The sequence below is a fragment of the Hyla sarda genome, chromosome 2 (genome assembly GCF_029499605.1).
Source record: "Hyla sarda isolate aHylSar1 chromosome 2, aHylSar1.hap1, whole genome shotgun sequence".
NCBI lineage: Eukaryota > Metazoa > Chordata > Amphibia > Anura > Hylidae > Hyla > Hyla sarda.
Window position 1 is genome coordinate 209,744,580 of NC_079190.1, and position 17,051 is coordinate 209,761,630.

The 17,051-nt window shown below is 41.2% G+C and overlaps 1 protein-coding gene across 2 annotated transcripts in view; it reads left to right on the plus strand.

The window, feature by feature from the left end:
* Window positions 1-16,692, plus strand: part of LOC130357796 (zona pellucida-like domain-containing protein 1) — a 52,192-nt gene extending 35,500 nt beyond the window's left edge. For both annotated transcript variants that reach the window (XM_056560536.1, XM_056560537.1), the window contains 3 exons: window positions 1,820-1,928; window positions 4,968-4,991; window positions 16,367-16,692. In XM_056560536.1, the coding sequence (XP_056416511.1) occupies window positions 1,820-1,928; window positions 4,968-4,991; window positions 16,367-16,530 (297 nt within the window). In that variant the 3' untranslated portion in view covers window positions 16,531-16,692. The remainder of the gene's footprint in view (window positions 1-1,819; window positions 1,929-4,967; window positions 4,992-16,366) is intronic.
* The last annotated feature ends 359 nt before the right edge of the window (window positions 16,693-17,051 follow it).

Consider the following 17,051-nt stretch of genomic DNA (forward strand, 5'->3'; position numbering starts at 1 on the left):
TGTAATCAGCATTATCGGCGCTTGACTGCTCCTGCCTGGATCTCAGGCACGGAGCAGTCATTCGTCGATCGGACCCTGAGGAGGCAGGTAAGGGCCCTCCCGGTGTCCAATCAGCTGTTCAGGACGCCACGATTTCACCGCGGCGGTCCTGAACAGCCCGACTGAGTAGCCGGGTCACTTTCAGTTTCACTTTAGAAGCGGCGGTCAGCTTTGACCGCTGCTTCTAAAGGGTTAATACCGCACATCGCCAAGTTATAGGGGTCAGAATATGACAATTTTAAACATATAAATTTTCTTGCATGTAGTTATGATTTTTTCCGGAAGTACGACAAAATCAAACCTATATAAGTAAGGTTTTTTTTTTTTTTTATCATATGGACCTACAAAATAAAGAGAAGGTATCATTTTTTTTACATTCCTCACATTTTTATTAGGTATCACAAAATTTTACAAACAGTATTTAAGAACAATGATTTACAGCATCCCTTCCCCTCGCCCCCTTCCCATCCCCTCCCCGTTACTGCCAGCTAGGTTTTCTCCCCCCATTTCATCCATTCATTTGCTATAATGTGTCATTTTTACTGAAAAATGTACTGAGTAGAAGCCCCAAAATTTACAAAATGGCATTTTTTCTTAAATTTTTTTTTTTTGTTTCGCCGTAGATTTTTGGGTAAAATGACTGATGTCGTTACAAAGTAGAATTGGTGGTGCAAAAAATTTGCTATGATATGGATTTTTAGGTTCAAAATTGAAAGGGTTATGATTTTTAAAATGGTAAGGAGGAAAAAACGAAAGTGCAAAAACGGAAAAGCGCTTGGTCCTTAAGGGGTTAATGTATGGTGCAAAAGGGAACTGCAGATATATCATATGGCATGTGAGGCAACCTTGCAGGCTTTACAATGTAGTACAGGTGTATGATGAGGGTTATAGTATCAAGTGGCTGGAGTGGTGCAGCCCTATATTACAATGAATATTCCCACAAACTACTATTTCAAAGAACCTGTAATCTATACACAAGGCTCCAGGAAAATGTTCGAGGGATCCGTACCCACTTACTGTATTGGGCGATGCTAAGATACAACTTCCTTAAAGTATCCAAAACGCAATACCCAGACAATAGTGTGTTGCAATCAGGCCCATTGACTTGTTTTCTTGAACACAACCTTTCTTGTACCTTTGTAGTAGAATTGCTGAAACAGTGCTAGAGATGTAGGCAAACTCTCTCATATGTTAAAGAGCTGCGGAGCATGTGCTGTGCTCACACTCCTCTGGCCAGGGCCAGAACTAAGACTGAACATGAAGTCTTTGGATCCTCCCCTACTCTGGGAATAGGGGTGGGGTAGGATAGTTCTTAGAATGAATTGGCATGTGGGCATGTGACAGATTACCAATACTCTTGCATCATGCAATAGATTTATGGGTGAACATTGTTAACCCCATAAACTCTGTATAAGGCTCAGTGCAAGCATGTAATATATAAAAACACAGAAAATACATATGAAATTTAATAAAGAGATATGCGGCTCAGTATTTTAGAAAAGGACTTTAGACAGACCAAAGCATGTGTTTCAGCTCTTGGCCACCACAAATGTAAACCAGTGAAGAAAAGTGTCTTTGTCAGAAAGATAAAATGCTGAACATTTGATTTCCTTAAAGGCTTTATTCCTCCTCATCGGTCATATCTGTTCATATGTAAATGTTCTTTTTTCTTTGTATACAGTAAATGTGTTGAATATCAACAATACAATGATACCAGTGCTTTGTGTCCTATTTAATTTGCTTCTAATGCATTTTCTCCATTTTTTACAAAACATTGCAGGCATGCAAAAGGAGAAAAAGGAATGCTAGAGCTGCTCCAAACACTTCAGGATCAGTTTCGGATCCAGCAACTATTACTTCTCCAGCAATTACCACCACCGGTGATAATGGTCAGTAAGATATGTTAAGGCTATTGAAACCTTTGGGGCATATGCTTTCTGAAATGCTTTTTATAACCTAAAAGGTTAGGCCGGTCTATTGTGCGCCTAATTTATCAAAAGGCGCATGGCTCTTGATAAATTCTGCGCACGGACTTCGGGATCTATGCTTTAGACTGTATTTAAACCTGTTCCAACATGGTCTGACATTTCGGCGTACTTTCAGCCGATGCGACTTGTCGCTGAAAAGTCGCTTTCGATAAATTCAGCACCAATGCATTTTCCAATGCATTTCCGTCTAAAATAGACTAGCATGCATCATGTTGTAAAAATCCTCTAGCGTAAAAGTCGCCAAAAAGTCGCACATATTTATCCTGCAACTTTCTGTGCCACAAATTTAGACAGGAAAAAACTGTCTAAATCCTTTGATAAATATCCCCCAATATGTATTGATCTCTGTTCTTATGATTCTTTTTTACTGATAGTAGGCCATAAACTTGAGCTCAGATGATACCACGGTAGAAGGCAGTAGTGACTGACGATCAGATCAGTTGTTTTAATGGATTTCCCTGTGAACAGCCTTCTGTATCTTGCTAGGTAAAGCAATACATGGAAAATACAGAATCCAAATAATTTAATATTTTTAAGAAAAACCTATACCAGCCTAACCCTCTGTAGTTTGGTCTATATTGATGCGGGATATAGACAACTTTGATAAATATCCCCCATTGTTCCCTACATTTTCCTCTAAAAAGTCACACATAACATATCCGCAAGTCGAATTTATGTAGAGAAAAATCTGCAAGTGGATTATGTTGCTACTCACCGAGTGCAAAAGCAGCACTACTGTTTTCAGGAACACAGCCTTAAAGGGGTACTCCATTGCCTCAGCGTTCTGAAAATTTTGTTCCGAACGCTGGGTCTCGTGACATAATGGCCACACCCCCTTCATGATGTCACACCATACCCACTCAATACAAGTCTATGGGAGGGGGCGTGACGGCAGTCACGCCCCCTCTCATAGACTTGCATTGAGAGGGTGTGGTGTGACATCATGAGGTGGCGTGGTGTCACATCACAAACCCTGATGCCCGCACTCAACGTTCTGCAGTGGAGTACCCTTTTAATAGGACAGTTGTTTTCAGGAGTTCTTCTTGACAGGGAATTGATTATTCTAGTTCCATGTCACTAGTACAGGGTGAGGCTATCATAGTGAGTGTGCTGCAGCATAGAAGTACAAAGTACCATAATATACAGCATCTAAATGACCAAATTTCTAGCATACTGTTAGACCTAATTTACTGTGCGTACAAAGCTGAAGACAGAATATGGCAATGGAGTGCTGCTTAGGAATGCCTCGGGGAGTAGATAAAGCATGGCAGCGGAGAATCTTTTTACCTGGCAGTTATTGGCTTTCTTAGGACAAAATGTGATGATCACAACTTTGGATATACTTCTATGACACAAATAGTCTGTTAAAAATAAACAAAAAACAAAATGTTTACAATACCTTTACAATGGAAATGTTAAAGGGGTTATCCAGGGAAAAACTTTTTTATATATATATCAACTGGCTCCAGAAAAATAAACAGATTTGTAAATTACTTCTATTAAAAAATCTTAATCCTTTCAGTACTTATGAGCTTCTGAAGTTAAGGTTGTTCTTTTCTGTCCAAGTCCTCTCTGATGACACGTGTCTCGGGAAACGCCCAGTTTGGAAGCAAATTCCCATAGCAAACCTCTTCTAAACTGGCCGTTTCCCGAGACAGGTGTCATCAGAGAGCACTTAGACAGAAAAGAACAACCTTAACTTCAGAAGCTCATACCATAAGTAATGAAAGGATTAAGATTTTTTAATAGAAGTAATTTACAAATCTGTTTAACTTTCTGGAGCCAGTTGAGATATATATAAAAAAGTTTTTTCCTTGAATACCCCTTTAACCTCAAACTAAACTGTCTTTACCTATTTGAAAGAAAAGGACATGCCAGTCAGCCTACAAAATGTCAATGCAATGTCTAAAAACCTTCTTAGTCCTGAGAGCCTTAGTCCATACTTGTAAGGCTAGGTTTTTTTTTTTTCTGGTGTTTTTAGAATGCAGCCTCTGAAATAATTCCAGTAGGAAGGAGACATCCTTCCTTTATAGTTCCCATTCCTTTTGAATACACTTCTGGCTTTGGCTCAAAAAGTGCAGTGGCAATATTCCAAACAAATAAACAAACAAAAAATTCCAGAAAAAAACCTGAGTGGAAACTAACCAACTTTATACTGAATGAAAAAAGTTATCATGAAAAGAATTTGTCATAAAGTTCTGTTTTCACATTTATTTTTCATCATTGCTTCATGAATCTACTAATATACAGTATGCTTACATTTTAAGGCCCCTTTCACACTACAGGTATCATACTGCTTTTTTATTGCTGTTATTTTACAATAACGGATGAAAAGAAAAACGGATTCAATAACTGGTAATAACGGATGATAACTGATGACCATCATCCATTATTTTTATTGTTTTTTTTTCTTAAAATACTTGATGTTGTTCATCCGTTATCATCCGTTATCATCTGTTATTACCAGTTACATCCGTTTTTTTGAAAGGTTTTTAACCCTTTTTTTGTAAAGCTGTACTGAGCATGCTCAGTACAAAAAACAGATGTTAAAAACCTGACAATAACTGATCATAACGGATGTTTTTTTTTTTTTCAACATCCAGTTCCCATAGACTTCAATGTAAAATTTTAACGACCAAAATTTTGTGCATGCACCGTCTTTTGTGCTGGCAAAAATAACAGACATTAGTAAAAACGGAATGGCATGAATGGCATTTTTTGACGGACGTTTTCAGGACTTTTTACCAGGAGTAATAACGGAGGTTTTTTTTACAGGATGATACATGTAGTGTGAAAGGGGCCCAAGATGGTTATAACATGACTTTCCATATCATATAGAAAATAAATGTATTCCAGTAAATTCAGGCAGTTCTTGTAAGACAAAGGTATTGCATAATATAATAACATAATCAATACTTTTTACTATTTTGTTCTTTGCAGGAGAATTAACCAGTTTAATTTCCAGTAAGTATTAAAAAGTCCCCTTCACATTTGAAATGAAAACAAGTGCACATAAACTATATATTATGCAAATATAAGCTATGCAGTTTTTTTTTATACATAAACCTTTTTTTTTAAATTAAAATAAAGAATATATATATATATATATATATAGAAAACCAGTAATGGAGCAGCACTCAAATCCAAAAAAAACAAGTGAATTTACTTCTGTCACATCAAACAAGCAACATTTCTGCTCCTATGGAGCCATTTTCAAGCTTAGTGATACACACCAGTAAGGGGTTTAAATACCCAAAAAAGCAGTGATCAATTACATTTTCACAATCAAGTCATAATCAAACTATTCTTATTCAATTCATGTACAAAATACATTGTATAAACATCAAATTTAAAAGTTTACATAGTGCTAAGTGATGAGCGGCAGGGGCCTTATTTGAATTTGCAATATTTTGTGAATATATGGATGAATATTTGTCCAATGTTCGCTAAATTCACATCTTCGCTAGGTTTGTGGTTTTTTTTCCATGCAAAAATTCATAATAAAATTCACATAGTGCGCATGTGCGATTATATCTTTCACCTAAAAGAAGGGAGGGATCAGTGTCCTCTGACTGGAAGTGCAGATATTCGCGAATATTTGCATATTCACATATTTGCATATTCGCATATTCACAAAAAATTAATGTATATATAAATATATATATATTTGTCATTACAAATAGATATTACTATATTCTAAATATTCGCGAAATCGCAAAGTGCCGTTATTCGCTGTTCGCACTCAACACTAATAGTAAAACATAGAAAGTGCTATTAGTGCTTATCATGTGCATATAAAGTGCATCAGTTTATAATAAAATGAATAATATGCTTGAATTTTTAAGCTCCATGCCAATTAGTATAATCCATAATATCCGTACATCATATAAAACAATAATGAAACATGTATAGGAGAAGGAGGGAGAGAGACTCTTACCCACTTTGTATAGCTGTCATGGCACCAGGCAGCTTGGGTAAACACCCAGCTGCGTGTGCACTGGCTACATTCCCTACTCAGAAACATCACATGATCATTAGTGTTGAGCGGCATAGGCCATATTCGAATTCGCGAATATTCGCGAATATATGGACGAATATTCGTCATGTATTCGCGAATATTCGCATATTCGTTATATCCTCGTTTTATTTTCGCATATGCGAAAATTCGCGTATGCGAAAATTACCATGTGTGAAAATTAGCATATACAAAATTAGTATACGCTAAAATTCGCATATGCGAAAATTTGCATATGCTAATTTTCTTATATGCGAATTTTCGCACGCCAGTCTCACACAGTAGTATTAGAGCCTTCTTTACACCACACAAGCTGGAAGCAGAGAGGGATGATCACTGTGATGTGTACTGTGAAGAAAAAAAAAAAAGAATATTCGTAATTACGAATATATAGCGCTATATTCGCGAAATTCGCGAATTCGTGAATATGCGATATTCGCGAATAATATTCGAATTGAGAATATTCGCGAGCAACACTAATGATCATGTGACCTGACTCGGAAAGACCACATGATTCTATCATTCTATTGAGGCAGGGATCGCATCACACATCTCCACACATCTCCACACATCTCCACACATCTCCACACATCTCCACACATCTCCACACATCTCCACACATCTCCACACATCTCCACACATCTCCACACATCTCCACACATCTCCACAGCTACCACCGATGCTAAGCCGAGGAAAGAGTGAGGAGATCACCTCCCCGCATCTACAAGGAGACAAGCGGGACACATACTAATGTCGCCAGGGACTATAACAGCACATACAAACGCATAGGGGCATATAATTCTTTAATAAGTCCATAAGTTATACACATGGGAGCCAGTTTTGTAAACAAATAATTTGTATATAAAGAAATATTATGCAAATTAAAAAATAAAACAAATTAATCACACCATATAATGCAGCTTAAGGCTTGTATTTAATACCATGCACCTATATTTGTAGGACTGTCGCTTATCAGAGTCATTTCTGAGCAGTCAACAGGTGACCAAGGCACTACATATCTCAATCTTCTCACCTACATTCATTATGGAGCATGCCCGCTAATCCAGCAGTGCCAGCACACATATCCCAGCTCATGAGTACATCGATAATTTTTTTTTACTTTGTCATAAATCAAAAAAAAAAAAAAAAAAAAAAAAAAAATATATATATATATATATATATATATATATATATAAATAAAAAATAAAATGATATAAAAAATATTTAACAAAAAAGAACTGGCGCACATATGTAATCATAATACGTAACGATTACATATGTGTGCCAGTTCTTTTGTTATATATTTTTGGGAACATTTTTTTTATTCTCTTTTTGTTTCGATTTTTATTTCATTGTTTTGATTGATGACACAATTTAAAAAAAATGATCAATGTACTCATGAGCTGGGATATGTGTTCTGGTGCTGCTGGATTAGCAGGTGCACTCCATAAGGAATGTAGATGGGTAGATTGAGATATGTAGGAACCTGACAGTCCCAAGTGCCTTGGTCCCCCGTTGACAGCCGCTTTTTTTTAGATCAGAAATGACTCTGATAAGCAATAGTCCTACAAATATAGGAGCATGGTATTAAATACAAGCCTTGAGCTGCATTATATGGTGTGATTAATTTGTTTTATTTTTTTTTATTGCATTACAATATATTTCTTTATATACAAATTATTTGTTTGCAGAACTGGCTCCCATGTGTATAACTTAGGGATTTATTAAAGAATTATATGCCTCTATTCTTTTGTATGTGCCGTTATAGTCCCTGGCGTCATTAGTATGTGTCCAGCTTGTCTCCTTGTCCAGCTTGTCGCACTCTTTCCCCGGCTTACACTGACAGAGATTATCGTCGGTGGTAGCCGTGGAGATGTGTGATGCGATCCCTGCCTCAATCAGGTGACATGATCATGTGATTTTTTTGAGTCGAGAATGTAGCGAGCGCACGCGTAGCTGGGTGTTTACCCACACTGCCCGGCGCCATGAGAACTATACAGAGTGGGTAAGAGTCTCCCTCCCGCCTTCTCCCATACATGTTTCATTATTGTTTTATATGATGAATGGATGCTATGGATTATACTAATTGGTATGGAGCATAATTCAAGCATATTATTGATTTTAATATACACTGATGCATTTTCTATGCACATTATAATCACTAATAGCACTTTCTATTTATCACTATTAGAAATGAGCAAATTGAATCTGACAAATCTGAATTTGTTACAAATTTCATGAAAAATTTGATTTGCAATGAATGCAAATATTGCAATTTTAAAATCAATTTAGTGTGGTCCAGGCGCCAGGGCATCTAAAATGGTGGATTCACATGTGAGGACATGGGGTAAGGAACTCTGGGAAGGCGGGAACAAAGGTAAGTGGGATGACCCTGAATCACATGCAGGATGCAGCCTATCAGCAGCCAGTCACCCCTGTGATGTCACAGACCTATATAATTGGCAGCCATATTCCAGCTAGTCACTTCATCCTTTCACTGCAGAGAGGTAGGACAGCATTGTGTGTTACACAGACAAGCTTTTTCCAGCAGTGTTTCACCTCCTAGTCACATCAGCGTTCTGGTGGACAGAGAGCAGTGCCTTTTTCTCAGAAAATAATTTGTATTGCAGCCATTAACCTCCCAGTCACTTTCTACAGCAGTGTATTACAGAGAGGGGCAGAGAGCTGTGTGTTGCCTTATACATCTGAACAACCTGGCGCACCTTTAGAAACCTTAGCAGAGGATGGAGAAATTATTTTTCAGCCCAACTCTGTGTCTTTGTTCCACAACAAATGGTCTACTGGTTATACTAGTCTATGGACGGTATAATACCCAGCAGTCCATTAGTCTTTAAGAGAGTGCAATTTTGAGTTTAGTACACAGTGACTGTGTGCTTCAGCACTGTTGTGTTCTGCTGGTGTTGTGCAAAAATAAGTTTTTTAAGCATACTGTAGTGCATTTTTCTGCCCTCATAAGTGCATACCACATACATACATGTAAGTAGTGTACTTCTTTGTACCTGTTAATCTGTCAAGTTCCTAGATACTGTGAAGGGCCAGGCAAAAGTAATTGCCAGCTGGTGTTTTACTCCAATACTTTTTTTAAGCGTACTGTAGCACATTTTTCTGCCCCCTTTGTTCCACAACAAATGGTCTGCTGATTATACTAGTCTGTAGACGTATAATACACAACCAGCAGTCCATTCCTAATAGACTTTGAGAGAGTACAATTTTGGGTTTAGTACACAGTAACAGCTGCAGCACTGTTGTATACTGTTGGTGTTGTGCAAAAATAAGTTTTTTAAGCATACTTTAGTGCATTTCTCTGCCCTCTTAAGTGCATACCACATACCTACATATAAGTAGTGTACTATTTTGTACCTGTTAATCTGTCAAGGGCCTAGATACTGGGAAAGGCCAGGCAAAAGTAATACTTTTCTAAGGCCTAGATACATTGAAAGGCCAGGCAAAAGTACTCACCGGCTGGTGTTGTACTCAAATACTTTTTTAAGCGTACTGTAGTACATTGTTCTAGACAAATACTGTTTTAAGCGAAGTGAAGCGTATTGTACTCCCCTCATATACGCACTATGTCACGCAGAGAAGTGCCAGGACGTGCACAGTGGAGTTGCATAGGCTTAAATTCCTCAGGTGCAGGCAGAGGTGGCAGCAGACTAGGGGCGAGTGGCAGCAGGAGGTGCAGCGAGAGGCCTGAGCTCCCGGCATCAGCTAGCGGTCGTGTCTCCACAAGCAACCCATCTGCCGTCATCGATTGGTTAACACAGTCATCCACTTCATCACAAGGGACATCTGATACCCCCAGTCAACAGTCGGTGGGTTCCTCAGACACAAACCTCAGTTGGCATGGCCCTGAAGCAGTCCCTGTCCTCCCATTGCCTCTGTCCTATGCTGTTCCCTCTCCTACAGAAGTATCTTATGCTGTGGATAAAGCTCAACTATTCAGTGAGGACGATCTAATAGAGGACAGTCAGCAGCTACTGCCCAGCCAAGAAGTGGAGGAGACATCCGCTGCTTCCTCCGCTAGGCGGGCAAGCAGTGATGAGGAGAGTGACGTGGTAGGTGGTGTTGCCAGCGTTCAGGCTCCTGAAGCAGACACTGTTGAGGAACCTGAGGAGGACATCAGTGACATGCAGACACTTGTTGATGATGATGAAGCCTATCGTAATTGGGAGCCAGGTGCAGAAGGGGCTTCATCATCATCAGGAGAAGAGGGATGCAAGTTGCCCGTGAGGCAGCTGCTGAGCCAGATAGGTGGTAGCATGGTTGACAGTCAGCATGGTGGCAGAAGTGTAAAGTCTGTAGCCAAACATGCCCGGGGGAGAAAAGCTACTGTACTTTGTAGCAGCCAGCCTTCCTGGGAGGTAGTGGAAATGGGTGCCTGGAGACGGTGGCAGTAGCAGTCAATACGTGTCGACTGTTGGTGAGAAAATCAGCTACTCGGCGGTGTGGCAGTTTTTCATCAAGCATTCGGAGGAGGTTAACATAGCCACATGTAAGATGTGTCAGCAGAAGGTGAAGCGTGGCCAGGGTCCCAATGTTGGCACCACGGCCCTGCATCTACACATGCTGTGCCACAATAATGTGTCCTGGGAGAACCGTGGTTCCGGTGTAGTGGTCCAGCCTGCTGCATCACCCAGTGGAACGCCGCTCCCTCTTTCAGCCAGCCAAGGCTCCACCACCTCAGCCGAAGGAAGATGTGTGTCATACCCTCCTTCTGTCGCTCAAGATGCTCTTGCTCCTACTACTTTTAGTCAGTCATTCTGCCAGCAATCCATCTGCTAAGCCATGTCCAAGAGACAACAGTATGTGCCCACTCCTTAAACGGGGAAGAAGCTGAATGCCCTCTTGTCCAAGTTACTGGTGCTGGAGCCCTTCCCTTTACAAGTGGTGGACTCTGCACCTTTCAGAGAACCAATGGCTTGTGCCGAGTCAAGGTGGAGAGTGCCAAGCCGTCATTTCTTTGTGAAGAAGGCAGTACTAGCCCTGCACAATTTTGTGGAAGAGAAGGTGGGCCAGTCCTTGAGCCTGTCCGTGTATACCAAAGTGCATGGCAGCGCCGATGTCTGGAGCTGTAACTATGGTCAGGGACAATACATGTCATTTATGGCCCACTGGGTGCATGTGGTTCCTGCACAGCCACAACAGCAACTTGGACAGGTCCCCCCGCTTCCTCCTCCAAGCTGTTAGACCATTGGTCCTGTGACAGTGTGTGACTCCACCTCCTCATCCTCCACCGTGTCCTCAGCCTACACTGTACAGACAAGTCTCAGTGGCCCTTCAGCATACCATGTGTGCAGGGCACCGCGGTGTCACGGCTGTGTTCTTCACATGGTTTGCCTTGGCGAACAGAGCCACACAGGGGAGGAACTGCTAAAGTCATTCATAAAGAAATCAGAGCATGGCTAACTCCACAAAAACTGGAAATGGGGACCATGGTGACTGACAATGGGAAGAACATCTTCTCTGCGCTGCAACAAGGAAGGCTGAGCTTTTTCAATCTGGTTGTCATGAGGTTCCTGAAGTGTTCCCTCCATTTGCAAGATATCTTAACAATGGAAAGGAAACTATGCATACTCTTCAGCCACTTGTACACAGCAAAGCACACCCTTCTCGAGCTGCAGAGTCAGAACGGTAGCTCCCAACATAGTCTGATTTGGATTTGCGATGTTGCCACACGTTGGAATTCCACCCTCCATATGTTGGACCGACTATATGAACAGAGAAAAGCCATTACTGGTTTCTTGATGATCCAAGTGGTTAAGGGGACTCCCTTACATAACTTCAATGTCAACCATGCAGCTCATACATGACACCTGCCGTTTGCTCAGGCCCTTTGAGGAAGCCATATTATTAGTCAGTCGCCAGGATTACAGGATGAACGACATAATTCCACTGCTTCATTTACTACAACACATGTTGGAAACAATGGCTGGTCAGGGCAATGGAGACGTGGCGCCTACATCTCACGGCCACATGAGCCTTGTGGGGACTGAACTGAAGAAGGAGGGGCACAGTGGAGCACAGTTTACGTTTCACGAGATGGGCAGTTTTTCTAGCCATCTTACAGGAGAGGAGGAGCAGGAGCAGCCAGAGGAGCTAGAGGGTTATGAGTATGGCAAAACAGAGGACCCTGACACACTGTCGCAGTATTCAGTGGAGATGGAGGCAGGGAGTCAATCCGAGTCACTTTCACAAATGGCACGTTGCATGCTCACTTGCTTGTGTAGTGACAGCTGAATTGTCACCATTCGGCAGCGGGAAGACTTCTGGCTCTCTACCTTATTGGACTCTCGCCACCACCATAAAATGGGGGCCTTTTTTACACCCACTGATAGGGTGGACAAACTGACCTACTACAGAGACATCCTACCTAGTCAGTTGGCCGATGCCTATCGGTGCCATCATCCATCCTCTCGCAGGTCTGACTCCGGGGGCCCTCTGCACTCACTTTCCACTGCCATGGCTGCTGGGGAGGGGTGGGGTGGCAGGAGCAGTACCATCTCCATCATCAGCAGCCTTAGTCTACAGTTGTACATGAGTATCTTTCTTTACCTGCATAGTGAAACAACTCATCAGCAGCAGGTAGACCTGGAGTAGGACCTGAACCAGCCGGTGGTGGCTGACCTTGACATGCCCATGCCAACACACCTTGAACATCCGCTGGACTTTTGGGCAGCCAAACTTGATTTGTGGCCTCAATTAGCAGAGTTTGCCCAGGAAAAGCTGTCCTGCCTGGCCAGTAGTGTGCCTTCAGAGCAGGTGTTTAGGGCAGCGGGGGCCATAGTCACCCCGAGGAGAACTCCTCTATCCACGAAAAATGTGGAGACTGACCTTTGTGATGATGAATCAGGCATGGATCAGCCAAGATTTCCACCCACCAATGCCTGATGCATGAGAGTAGATTGACCATGGTGCAGCATCAACACTTCACAAATATGGATAGTGCCAAACAGATTTAAGGCGCTGCTCCCCAGTTACAAACATTGCTCTGCATCAGACCTTTTTTCACCCACCTTCATCACCGGGTACTGGTATTGCCACCCACTGCTCCACTCTGTCACCGGGTCACTTTCAGGACTCCTGATGCTGCTGCCACCTCCAGGCTGTCTCATTCTGCCACCATATGGTCTCTTCATGCTTACGCCAACTTCAGGCTTTGCCATTCTGCCACTATATGTTCTACTCATGCTGCCACCAACTCCAGGCTGTGCGAAGGAAGATGTGTGTCATACCCTCCTTCTGTCACTCAAGATGCTCTTGCTCCTACTACTTTTAGTCAGTCATTCTGCCAGCAATCCATCTGCTAAGCCATGTCCAAGAGACAACAGTATGTGCCCACTCATTAAACGGTGAAGAAGCTGAATGCCCTCCTGTCCAAGTTACTGGTGCTGCAGCCCTTCCCTTTTCAAGTGGTGGACTCTGCACCTTTCTGAGAACCAATGGCTTGTGCCGAGTCAAGGTGGAGAGTGCCAAGCCGTCATTTCTTTGTGAAAAAGGCAGTACTAGCCCTGCAAAATTTTGTGGAAGAGAAGGTGGGCCAGTCCTTGAGCCTGTCCGTGTATACCAAATTATTTAATCTTAGGGATTGTGAAGCCCTAGTGTCTCCTCATGCTGCCAACAACTCCAGGCTGTGTCATTCAGACACTATAGGGTCTCCTCTTGCTGCCGCCAATTCCAGGCTGTGTCATTCTGCCAGATTATGGTCTCCTTATGCTGCTGCCACCTCTAGGCCGGGTCATTGTGCTGCCATGTGACCCTTTTTAGTTTGAGTTTTGTGGTCATACAGTATTAATTCAAAGTAAACATTAAATTTGGGAATCTAATATAAATCTTAAATTTAAAAAAATCGATGTAATCTTTTCAAGACTGAGGCCTCATGGTTGTAGACGTCATATTACCTGTGGAATTATCACAAGAATCCAATGAAACAGCTTGGAGCAATAAAAAAATGAACCATACCTGATTAAAGGGAACATTCGCACTTTCACAGTCAGGGGGCGCTGAGAGCTAGGGGCTGGAAAAGTTGGCATCTCGCCTGGCGGAGGACCAGCCGATTTTAAGACACAAGTGCAAGCTTTTTCACTGCAACCACTTCTAGCTTTATGCGTCCACTTATCCAATGACACAGAAGCTGAATGTGCTCCTGTCCAAGTTGCTGGTACTGCAGTCACTCCCTTCTCAAGTGGACACTCAGAGTATGGGGGTGCCGTGAGAGGCTGGAACAGGTGGTAGCTCATATTGCGGCAGACTGCTAGCTCGATGCTCACCAGAATGGGTAATCAAAAAATGTAAATTAAATTAAATGAAAATTACATTAAAATTCTGCCACATTCAGATGCTCTGTGTCAGTGATTCTAATAACAATGCCGGTAATCTGCATGTCATGCTGAATAACAGTATTATTTTACTAACACAGCACACTCCCTATGCGTGTTAGGACAAAGCAAAGTGTTCTACACCCCTATTGAGGCTCTCTGTAGGCCAGAAATAGCAGTTTTTAATAGCGATTCACCGCAAATAAACTCAACCTGAGCCAAATTTGTTGGAGAATTTGTCGAATCATCCGAATCTAATTTTAAAAAAATTCACTCATCTCTAATCACTATGTAAACTTTTAAATTTGATGTTTATACAATTTATTTTGTAAATGAATTGAAAATGAATAGTTAGATTATCACTTGATTATGAAAATGTAAGTGATCACTTCTTTGTTGGACATTTAAACCCCTTACTGGTGTGTATCACTAAGCTTGAAAATGGCTCCATAGGAGCAGAAACATTGCTTGTTTGATGTGAGAAATAAATTCACTTGTTTTTTGGATTTTGAGTGCTGCACCATTACTGTTTTCTATCTAAAAAGGAGTTTAGGACACTGGCACCAACTACATACATGCTGAGTAGTGCTGCAATATATATATATATATATATATATATATATATATATATATAAATGTGTGTAAGTGTATTTACATTACCGTATATACTCGAGTATAAGCCGACCCGAGTATAAGCCGAGACCCCTAATTTCAACCCAAAATCCCAGGAAAAGTTATTGACTCGAGTATAAGCCTAGGGTGGGAAATACATCATCCCCCCCCTGTCATCATCCAGACCCGTCATTAACATCCTCATCATCATCACCGCCTGTCATCATCCAGACCCTCATCATCATCACCTGTCATCATCCCCTTGTCATCATCCCACACATCCCCCCTTCATCATCCCCCTTCATCATCCCCTTGTCATCATCCCACACATCCCCCCTTCATCATCCCCTTGTCATCATCCCCACCCCCCTTCATCATCCCCACCCCCTTCATCATCCCCTTGTCATCATCCCCACCCCCCTTCATCATCCCCTTGTAATCATCCCACACACCCTCCTTCATCATCCCCCCCCTTCATCATCCTCTTGTCATCATCACACACCCCCCCTTCATCATCCTCTTCTCATCATCCGCCCTCAGTGGTCTTCAACCAGCGGACCTCCAGAGGTTTCAAAACTACAACTCCCAGCAAGCCCGGGCAGCCATCGGCTGTCCGGGCTTGCTGGGAGTTGTAGTTTTGAAACCTCCGGAGGTCCGCAGGTTGAAGACCACTGCGGGTGGAGAGTTCACTCGAGTATAAGCCGAGGGGGGGTGTTTTCAGCACGAAAAATTGTGCTGAAAAACTCGGCTTATACTCGAGTATATACGGTATAAAGAAAAAAACATATAGCAACAAGCTATATGATCAAAGCTAGATGATCAAAGCTGGTCTCCAGAATCACAGTGATATTTGTAGACTGTGGTCCAGGATTCTTAATGAGGGGCTGGTTCTTCCATATACAGTAGGTGGTAAAAAGGGTTAGTTGTCTTTTGTTTACAAGGGCTGAAATATATTTTTACAACTTTACAGTACAAACATTGTGTTGAACCTGTGCTAGGGCAGCATGCCTCAAAGCTATAAACAGCATGTTTTACTTATAATAGTATAAGAATTCTTTTTTTTTTTTTTTTTTGCAACGTAGGTAGGGTTATCAAAAATATGCTATTTGGTGCACCAGAAAACTAGCTTAAATACCTTGATAAATCCACTTATTTATTTACATGATGAATCCCCTTATTTATTTACATTTACGGAGCAAATGTAAACAAATCTTCTAATGAGAATATTTTTAACCAATGGTGCCATAAAAACATGAAAAAAGATAGATAAATAAATAGATAAATAAATATAATAATAATAATAATATTCATCACATTTTGTAAAGGATTTTTTTGTCATTATTGAACCATAAAATATATTGTTTTTAAACTTTCAGGCGATTCCAACAAGGATTCTCATGAAATTGTAAGCACTGCTGTCGGTTTGGGAATAACAGTTGGATTCTTGGCTTTGCTGTGTACACTCATGGGAGGAATTGTATTTCTTATGCACAGGAGACTGCAGAAAAGTAGATATCCAGAGAAGAACAATTTTCATTAGAATGAGACTTTATTAAGACTGTAGACTTAGAAAACGCAAAGTCACTTATAAGCTGTGGAGCGATTTAGATTAGTCCATATATGTAGTAATTATTGTGATAATATTTAATTGTGATTATAGTGTAATATTTTGATTTTGTATAGACAATAAATAAATATTGACTTGGCATATGAAAATTGTACTGAATTATTCTGTTTGGAATTGAACTTAAAGGGGAAGTCCGGCAATAAACAACTTATCCCCTTATTCCCTATCCCCAGGATGCTTGTTGGGGGGGGGGGGGGTCCCAGTGGTCGGACCACCGGCGATCATACACTTATGCCCTATCCTGTGAATAGGGGATAAGTTGTTTTTCGCCACACTACCCCTTTAACCCCTTAAGAACCAGGCATTTTTTGCTTTTTGCACTTTCGTTTATTCCTCCGTACCTTTAAAAAATCATAACTCTTTCAATTTTGCACCTAAAAATCTGTATTATGGCGTATTTTTTGCGCCACCAATTCTACTTTGTAATGACATCA